The following is an 8,709-nucleotide window of genomic DNA, read 5'->3' on the forward strand; positions in this document are numbered from 1 at the left end:
ATGCCCCGGGGGAATTGCAGGTAGGTGGCCATGGAGGGGCGGGGCTCAGGGATCCTGGAGTGGCAGGTGTGGGCATGACCACAGCGCTGCTGGCGCTAAGGGTCTGGCCAGACGCCTCTGCGATGGACAGTACATCATGCAGGAGGCAAAGGGCTCTGGCCATTTGAAGCTCATTTGCCAGTGGGGAAGGACCAGTGGGGGCTGGGGGCGGCTAAAGGACACAAGACTGGAAAAGATTTGCACTGAGAACTCAGAAGAAACTAACCACCCCCACCCAGCCCTGACTCTGCTGGTCTGTCCTCAGGTATGTGCTGCTCCATCACGTGATGGGCAGCCTGGAGGGGGTGCACGGGGCCTGGGGCTATGTCCAAGGAGGCATGGGTGCCCTCTCTGACGCCATCGCCAGCTCAGCCACTGCGCATGGAGCAAGCATCTTCACTGAGAAGGTGAGTGGCCTCTCACCTGAGTACTGGCAACGGCCCCAGGATAGGCCCAAACCTGGGGTTCCGAAGGTCTTTTGCTTTTCTGACTGGGTGGGTCGGAATCAAGGGGAAGTTTCTGCAGCTTGTCAGTGGCTGCGCAGCTCCCGGCCAGATCCCAGTCCAGCCGCCTGCCTGCCTTCAAGTTCACGGCCACTGGCCCAAATGCTGGCTGAGGCTGTGTGCTGGAGGGGGTGGGCAGAGGCTTCAGAGGGAGCTGGGTCTGGGGCCCGGGCTGGAATGAGGAGGCTCTGAGTGCCTGGGGGACGTGCAGACAGTGAGAAATCCCCAGCCTGGGTTTCCTTTCTGGTGGTTTCCGGAACCTCTTTCTGGTGGGCTCCAGCCAGTGGCCAAGGTACAGGTGAGCAGTGGAGGGTCTGTCCAAGGAGTGTTGCTACAGGATGGCACAGAGGTGAGGAGCAAAGTGGTGCTGTCCAACGCATCGCCGCAGATCACCTTCCTGAAGCTGGCCCCACAGGTGAGGCCTGAGGAGCGAGGTAAGGGATCTGCCAGGTCAGGGCTTGGCAAGTGGGGGGATCGAGACAGCCAGGGCTACATCAGGTGGGGGATGCGAGTCTCCCTGGATGCAGAAAGCCAGTGTTTGTCTTCCTCACCTAGCAGGGCAGGGAGCACAGCCCCGGGTGAGGAGAGAGGTCCAGGGAGGTGAGGTGGCCAGGCCACGGGCTGGCAGTTGGCAGAGTCAAGAGTCCGACTATCAATCCGGATTTCTGCCTGCTGGTTTCTGCCTGCTGATCCACTTCGATCCCCTGGCCAGTTACCTATTGCCATACGGAGGCTGCGTGGTGACCTCCAGCACAACCGCTGAGGTGTGCTCAGAAATACTGCTTTCACCTGCCAAGCTGGGGTCTTCCTCCTCTGAGCTCACTGGTGCATCAGCCGTGGGTCGCTAGTGGGACCTGCCGGCCTCAGCGGTGTCTGGCTGGCTGAGCTGGTACAGGACACGTCCACCCACATGACCAGGGCGACTCAGCTCTGTTCCAGGGACTTCTGTCCCCAAGCACGACCTTCCAGGCGTGTTCTCAGCATCTGGCAGAGGCAAAAGTGAACAAACTCAGTCATGCTTTCCGGCTTCTGTTTGGGTCCTACTTGCTGACTTTGGCCAAACCCAGAGTCCAAGTAAGATGTTACAATGGGGCATGCCTATGAGGGAGAGGGGAAGCAGTTTTTGCAACTGATCATGCTTTCCTGGTCCCCAAAAGATGTGATAGTAAGCCTGTGGGCTGAAGCTCCCAACCGTTTGTGGGTCTATTGTTAAGGGCAAAGTATCACTTTTTCTAAGTGATCTCACTGATAAAACTCACCAAACATCAGTGCGAAATCATCTTATTAAAGCAACTGGGAGATAATCAAGACCTCAAAGAGTTTACAGAACAGAGGGAGAAAGAAGCCCACAGACGACAGGAGCTATTTGATCTGTTTATGGTCTGGACCCTGCTGGGGCTTAGCGAAAAGGTGGTCAGCACCGAGCAGAAGGAGGTCCTGGAGACAGGTGGTTTGGCTGAGCTCTGAAAGACAGAGAGGATTCCGGGGATAGAGGTTCAGGGACAGTGTAAGGAAAGAAAGAAGGCAGTTCCCAGGCCTTTTCTGGAAACTTCTTCCAGGAGTGGCTTCCTGAGGATTTTGTGGGGAGAATCTCTCAACTGGACACCTCGTCACCTGTCACCAAGATCAACGGTAAGAAGCACCCCAGGTTCAGAGCTGTCCCTTGTGACCGTCTCTGAGGGTGAAATCTCCAGGCCTGGAGACCTCTGTCATCATCTCTATTTTCTGGACTCCAGCCTGCCCCCCAATTTCAAGGTGAAACGATTTTTCAACCTTTTCCTTCCCAGTCCACCAATAGGACAGGCAGGGAGATGGACAGGAAAGGCGAGTCCCGGGGTTCTGAGAACCCAGCTGGCCTTCGGGCCCTCACCCTCCTTTCTGGTCCCTCAGTGGCTGTTGACCGGCTGCCCAGTTTCCTGGCGGCCCCCAACACTCCTGGCGGCCAGCCGCTGCCCCATCACCAGTGCTCCATCCACCTGAACTGCGAAGACACCCTCCTGCTCCACGAGGCCTTTGAGGACGCCATGGGCGGCCTGCCTTCCCGCAGGTGGGTGGGCTTCCCGTGCCCTGGGTGTTATTACACAAAGACCAGGGCGGGGGCTCCTCCAGACACCCCAGGACCTTCCCCCTGGCATGAAACATTCGCAGTGGCTGGGGGCCTACCTAAATCCACGGGTAAGTTTTAGATAGGAACTGAATTCTGGGGGCCAGGTAAGGGGGAAAGGTAAGACACATTTGACCAGGTCAGCAGAGAGGCAAACGATGGCCCAGAGAACAGCATTGGCATTTATAGGAACTGGAGGAAATGCCATCTAGGAGAGAAAAGCAGCTTCTGTGATTCAGACACCTTCACGGTGTTCCCACCCCCGGACACCCCCAGCGCACTCCACCCTGCTCCGTATACTCCACAGGCCCGCATTCTTACCTGCCACTGATATTACCTGTCGCTGATAAACCATAGTCATTCAGTGCTTCTTAAGTCATTTCCTACCTCCGCGCAGAAGGGGCACCCATGGCAGGAACAGCATCTCCCACGCTGGCAGGTAGCTACTGAAATGTTCTGAGAATCTATTCCATGCCAGACTCTGTTTTAGATACATGTTGAGGGAGTTACGGGCCCAGCAGGGGCATGATCCAAGGTACAAAGGAATAACATTCAGACAGAAAGTCAGGTGCAAAGGCCCTGGGGCAGGAGTGTGCCACTGTGTTTGGCACCTGGGGAAGCCAGAGTGACTGGTGAGTGAGAACAGGGAGGGAGCTTAGGAGGGGGCCTGGAGCTGCTAGATGGCCTGGGCCTGGGCCTGACTGGCCACTCTGGCCACTGTGTAGAGAAAGTTGGAGCACCTGTGTAACTGGTCACTTCTGCAGAATCCCAGGGAATGAGGACAGTGGTTTGTACCAGGGCAGGGGCAACAGAAGCTCTAAGGGGCCCAGGCTTGGGTATTTGAAGATAAAACTGGCAGAATGTGCTGCTGGGCTAGAAATGGGGTATGAACAGCAAAACAGGAGCTTCAGAAGATGGTGTTTCTCTTTATTAGGAGGGGAAGAATGTGTGCAGAGGGCAGAGCAGGCTTCAGGGGATGCCAGGTGTTCAGTTTGGGTTGGAAAAATTACAATTGAGATGCCTGTGGGCACCCAAGTTCAGAGGAAAAGTTGTTAAATGAGGGAAGTGGGGAGAAGTGGCATGCATGGCATGTGGCTTTGAAGGGTGGTCAGGTTCGGACAGCACACGAAAAATGTGTGCCACGTAGAACAGGTGTTATGGGGGGGCAGGTAGGAAACAGCAAGTTATTCGTGGGTGTCAGGCAGCCCCAGCTGCTCTGTGTTGCTTTACCTGCTCAGGACCAGGATGTCAGATGGGGAAGTTGGGGTTTTACCAGCTTCCTGAGCACCTGCTGTCTTAGCCTGGCCTCTCCCCTCGCACATGTTGTCTGTCTGGTCACAGTACAGGTGTGTGGTGGGGAAGGTCAGCACAGGCCCTGCATCACAGGGCTGGGTAGGCCCAGAGACGCTGGGGACTTGGGGGCCTGGAGCCAAGGCAGCTTGTGGGCGGGGGAGGGTTACACTTTGAGGAGCCCCCCCCCCCAAGCTCTGCGGCTCTTCAGAGACCTTTGGCCCTGCCTTGGTGTCATCTCACCCCAGGCCTTGCTTTTGTGCCCAGACACCCCACAAAGGCTGCCAGCCCCTTTCCTCCAGGCAGCTGCGCTTTGCCCTGACCCCTCCCCAACCCTGTGCCTCAGGCCCATGATCGAGCTTTGCATCCCTTCTGCGCTGGACCCCACCCTGGCTCCCGCTGGCTGCCACGTCCTCTCCCTCTTCACTCAGTACACTCCCTACTCACTGGCCGGAGGCAAGATCTGGACCGAGCAGGAGAAAAATGCTTATGCAGACAAAGGTAAGGAGAAAGACTGTCCGACTGTCCGGTCTCCAGAGTCCTGGGCTGGGCTGGCCCTGCAGCCTGAGGGCCCCTCCCCTGCTGCCTGTCCTGTACCATTCAGGTCAGCACCCACAGGGCCTGTCCCAAGGGGTGAGGCGCACAGGAAGCTGGGTCCACACTGTGAATGCCTGCAGGGCCAGGCAGCGGGCCAAGGAAGGGAACACACAGGTCCTGCCTTCGAGTTGCTCATGGGGGATGGGGGGTGGGGGCGGCTGAGAAGGAATCCAGTCTTACAGTAGAGCATGCGCTGGACCAGAGGAGAAAGCCTTGAGCCAGAGAGACAGGGAGAGCTTGCCAGAGGAAGGGACATTTTGCACTGGGCTGTAAAGGGTGAGTAAGAGTTCATCAGCAACAAAGGGCCTTCCACTCTAAAGAAACAGCTGGAGCAAAGCAATGAGGTGAGCAAAGCTTTGCCTTTTTGAGGAGGGTTAGGTAAGGAGAGGGAAGAGAGGGAGGAGCCTGAGACCCACAATCTTTGTACTGGCTTGTTTTCTTGCCTGTGGACTGATTTTGATGTTTGCTTATTGAGATGCAATTTGCATAGGATAAAATAAACGCGTTTTAAGGGAATAGCGTTTAATGAATGTAAGTAAATGGACCAAGTTGTACGGCCATGAGGCCTCTTCTTTCCTCTGACTCTGCCCCATTTCCCTGCCACTTGGCACCCAGTGTTTGCCTGTGTGGAGGCCTACGCCCCCGGCTTCAAGGGCTCTGTGGTGGGCAGGGACGTCCTCACGCCACCTGATCTGGAGAGAATCTTTGGGCTCCCCGGTGGGGTGAGTATCAACCTGGAGCCCCTCGTTACACTTCCTCCCTGTGCCCCCGCCTCGTCCCGTCTTGTCCCTCCATGCCCAGCAGGGGACAGGGAAGGGGCCCGGCCTAGGGCCTGCTGAGCCCACCTGGGGCGCCCTGCTGAGGGGTGTCGGGCTCCAGCGGGGCGGCCGGGCCCCAGACAGCAGCCAAGGGCCTGTGTAGCTGCTGTGGGCCTCCCGGTGGCCAGCAGGATGGGCTGGGCTGGAGTGGACAATGCTCACCAGGTGGCACAGACGCAGGGCGGAGAGAAGGCATGAAGCGTCTCATCGGTGTTTTTTGTATTGACTCACGTTACAATGGTAACTTTTTGATCTGTTCGGTTAATATATTATTATACTTGTCAATACTGCATTGCATATTTGAACGTTGTTAAGAGAGTAGGTCTTGAAAGTTCTCATCATAAGAAAAAGATGACTGGAGGGGATGGATGTGGGCATTTCACAGCAGACACACCTGTCCATGGTTCAGGCACTGCGCACCGGAAACTAATATGATGTTATAGTCAACTGTACTTCAGAAAACTGGAAGACTATATGTTACTTTATTTCACATTAATTTCACCAGCTTCTCTTTCATTTTCAATGTGGCTACTCGAACACCTAAAATAACATGTGTGGCAAATGTTATATTTTTGGTGAACATCGCCGGCCCAGATACAAGCAAGCCAGGCGGCAGGCAGAGCAGTGAGGGCGGGGTGTGGACAGCAGGAGTGGGCAGCATGGAGCAGTCCCGGCACCTGTGTGCATGCAGACCTCAGGTTCGGGATGAGGAGGGCCCCGCTGGAGGCCAAGGAGCGGGAGTGTCGGCCCCTGGGCAGAGCAGAGTGGGGAGCAGACGACTTAAGGCTCAGCTTAGAAGGGGCCGGCAGAAGGGCAGCCGGCTGCCATCGCTGCTGCTCTTCCCGGTGGGCTTCCTGTCCAGACCTCGCGGTTGTGATTTTCCCCGAGTCCCATATTCCTCCTTTTGTGCACGGCCAGTGCAGCCGATCCCAGCTCGGAGCCATTCTCTCCGGCCTACCATCTCTGAAATTGTGGGAGCACGGACCAAAGAGACACGTTCCAGCAGAAACATGTACCAGCGACAAAAAAATCAATTTCTGTCGGAAACCACGCCAGATGTCAAAGTCCAGCTCTGACAGGTGGCCAGTCAGGGGTGTTTTTCCCAAAGGATGAGGCGGCATCGGCGAGATGAGCAATTGAGGCAAACACTGACACTCTAACTGGTGCAAGTGTCTCCTGCCGAAAACTCCAGCCGTTCTTGATTTAAACAATTTCCAAGCGGATGAGATTACATCAGTGTGGGCATCGAAGCAAACCTTTAACAACTCATTTCCATGGCTACACCGAAACTTGTGTGGTTGCATGTTACAAAGAAGCTCTTCTGATCTTAGAATGAAAACCACCAATAACAATCGGCTTCCCCATTTTTTCAGCATGATCAATCATTCTGGCCAGCATCTCAAATAAAGCAGCCAATCGTTAAGTCCTCCTTTGAACAACCCTTTTTCAGGTTAAATCTAAATTCAGATCTGTTTAAGTCCCTCCAAACTGTCCCAGGAAAAGGCACATCCTGATCATGTTATCCATATTCCTAAAGACAATCTACACTCTTGATTTATGTGAAGGTACTTTTCTGAGAAAACCATTGTCAATTGTTAAACAATTTTTGTAACCAGTTCTTGATGTCCAATTAGGCCGCAAACAAAGAGGGCCAGGAATAGCTTGGTGGTCAAGTACAACTGCTATCAGCCAAGAACAAGTACAGGGTAGTTCAGTAAGCATTGCTACGGAGACTCCGCTTAGTATGTCTTCTTGGGAACAAAGACTCCCCTTAGTAGATCTTGGGAACCAAGCAGCCTCCATCTTCTCGGGAGTCTCCCCCATTGCCCGGACTTTGTCATGACACAGCATGGGTAGCATAGCCTACATCAAATTTCTTATATTTTCAGAGCAAGGGGATTCTCGTCCACAGCAAATGCTCTAAATTTTCCCACTGAGTTTGCGAAGATGTTCCTTAACCCTCTTTCTGCCTGATAAATGCCTCAGGGAAGTTTCACCCCAGCTCTAGGGCAAACACCTATTTTCTCTTGTCTCTCTTTTCTGCATCTTAACAACCCATGGAAACATGCTGGAAGGAGAACCTTCCTTGGAGAAGAGGGGTAGGGACGCAAACCCAGGCAAGCAGTAAGGACCACGACTCCCCGCGTTAACGCCGCCGCCCTGCCTCCACAGAACATATTCCACGGTGCCATGGCCCTGAGCCAGCTCTACTTCGCCCGCCCCGTGCCCCTGCACTCCAACTACCGCTGCCCTCTCCGCGGCCTGTATCTCTGCGGGAGTGGGGCGCATCCCAGTGAGTGATTCTGGGACCCCGCCGGTGTGTGCTGCGAGGACTGGAGGTCAGCGGCTTGCAGGCAGTGGGAGAGGATAAGCAGCAAGGGAGGCCAGGGGCCTCCAGGGAACGCCCAGGAGAACAAGGCGCCCAGCCCCCACTGGGCCTCTCAGCACAGGAGCCTCAGGGCTTCCCCCAGGCTGGCCATGCCCACAGGTGCCCACCTCCTCCTCCTCCTGGGGTCTGAGGCCTGTGCCCACTCTGCAAACTCCCATTTCAGGTTGTGAGAAGCCCATGTTCCTAAACTCCCCTCCTCTCTTTCAGCTCTGTAGTGATCTGTACAATTTTTCAGTTCTGAAATTCTTCCCTGCACCTATCCCAAGCCTCATGGACGCCCCCCAGGCTCCTGCTCCTGTCCGCACTTGGGGCTTGGTGGGCCTTTTCCTCCCTGAAAGGCTCTGTTGTGTCGGCCACATCTTCCCCTCACACCCTCAGCCTCATACCCGAGTTTTGCGAGTGGAGGGTCTCCCGTTCTAGCAAGGGCCCCTCAGGCCTGGAGGGGACACTAGCTGGAACTGGCCGCCTGGGGCCCACCAGGAGCCCTGCTGCAGGCAACACAGTGGGGCCCCCAAACCCCTTGACTCTGGCACAACCCTGCAAGCACCCCCATTCTGTTTAGTCTCTGGCTCTTCCCCAAGCCCGAGCCCTGCCCCCTCCCTGGCCAGGCCCAGATGGGCCGAGGAGGGGCTTGAGCAAAACTTGGGTTCAGAGCGGTTCCCTTCCAGGAGGAGGTGTCATGGGCGCGGCCGGACGCAATGCAGCCCACGTGGCCTTCAGGGACCTCAAGAGCATGTGACCCGGAGCCAACTGTCCCAGGAAGAAGAATCCTTGGGCTCTGTCCTCTCCCCAGGCAGCTTCTCGGGATGTGAAGCCGCCAAGAGGTCTTCCCCATCCAAGCTCGTCTTACACTAAATAAAATGACATTTATACCCACCAAGCTTACACCATGATTTTATGAACTGGTTTTGTTTAAAAACAGCGGTTAATGCGGGTGATTTCACTCAGCAGGAGCATAAAGAAAGGACC

The 8,709-nt window shown here is 55.4% G+C and overlaps 1 protein-coding gene across 1 annotated transcript in view; it reads left to right on the forward strand.

Moving 5' to 3' along the window:
- PYROXD2 (pyridine nucleotide-disulphide oxidoreductase domain 2) overlaps positions 1 to 8,604 on the forward strand; it is a 24,696-nt gene extending 16,092 nt beyond the window's left edge. The window contains exons 9-16 of the mRNA XM_004680553.2: positions 305 to 446; positions 823 to 957; positions 2,102 to 2,174; positions 2,433 to 2,589; positions 4,283 to 4,437; positions 5,149 to 5,255; positions 7,524 to 7,644; positions 8,409 to 8,604. Of these exons, the coding sequence (XP_004680610.1) occupies positions 305 to 446; positions 823 to 957; positions 2,102 to 2,174; positions 2,433 to 2,589; positions 4,283 to 4,437; positions 5,149 to 5,255; positions 7,524 to 7,644; positions 8,409 to 8,479 (961 nt within the window). The 3' untranslated portion in view covers positions 8,480 to 8,604. The remainder of the gene's footprint in view (positions 1 to 304; positions 447 to 822; positions 958 to 2,101; positions 2,175 to 2,432; positions 2,590 to 4,282; positions 4,438 to 5,148; positions 5,256 to 7,523; positions 7,645 to 8,408) is intronic.
- Positions 8,605 to 8,709: the final 105 nt, after the last annotated feature.

This window comes from Condylura cristata, unplaced genomic scaffold (assembly GCF_000260355.1).
Source record: "Condylura cristata isolate star-nosed mole 26May11 unplaced genomic scaffold, ConCri1.0 scaffold00011, whole genome shotgun sequence".
Taxonomy (NCBI): Eukaryota; Metazoa; Chordata; class Mammalia; order Eulipotyphla; family Talpidae; genus Condylura; species Condylura cristata.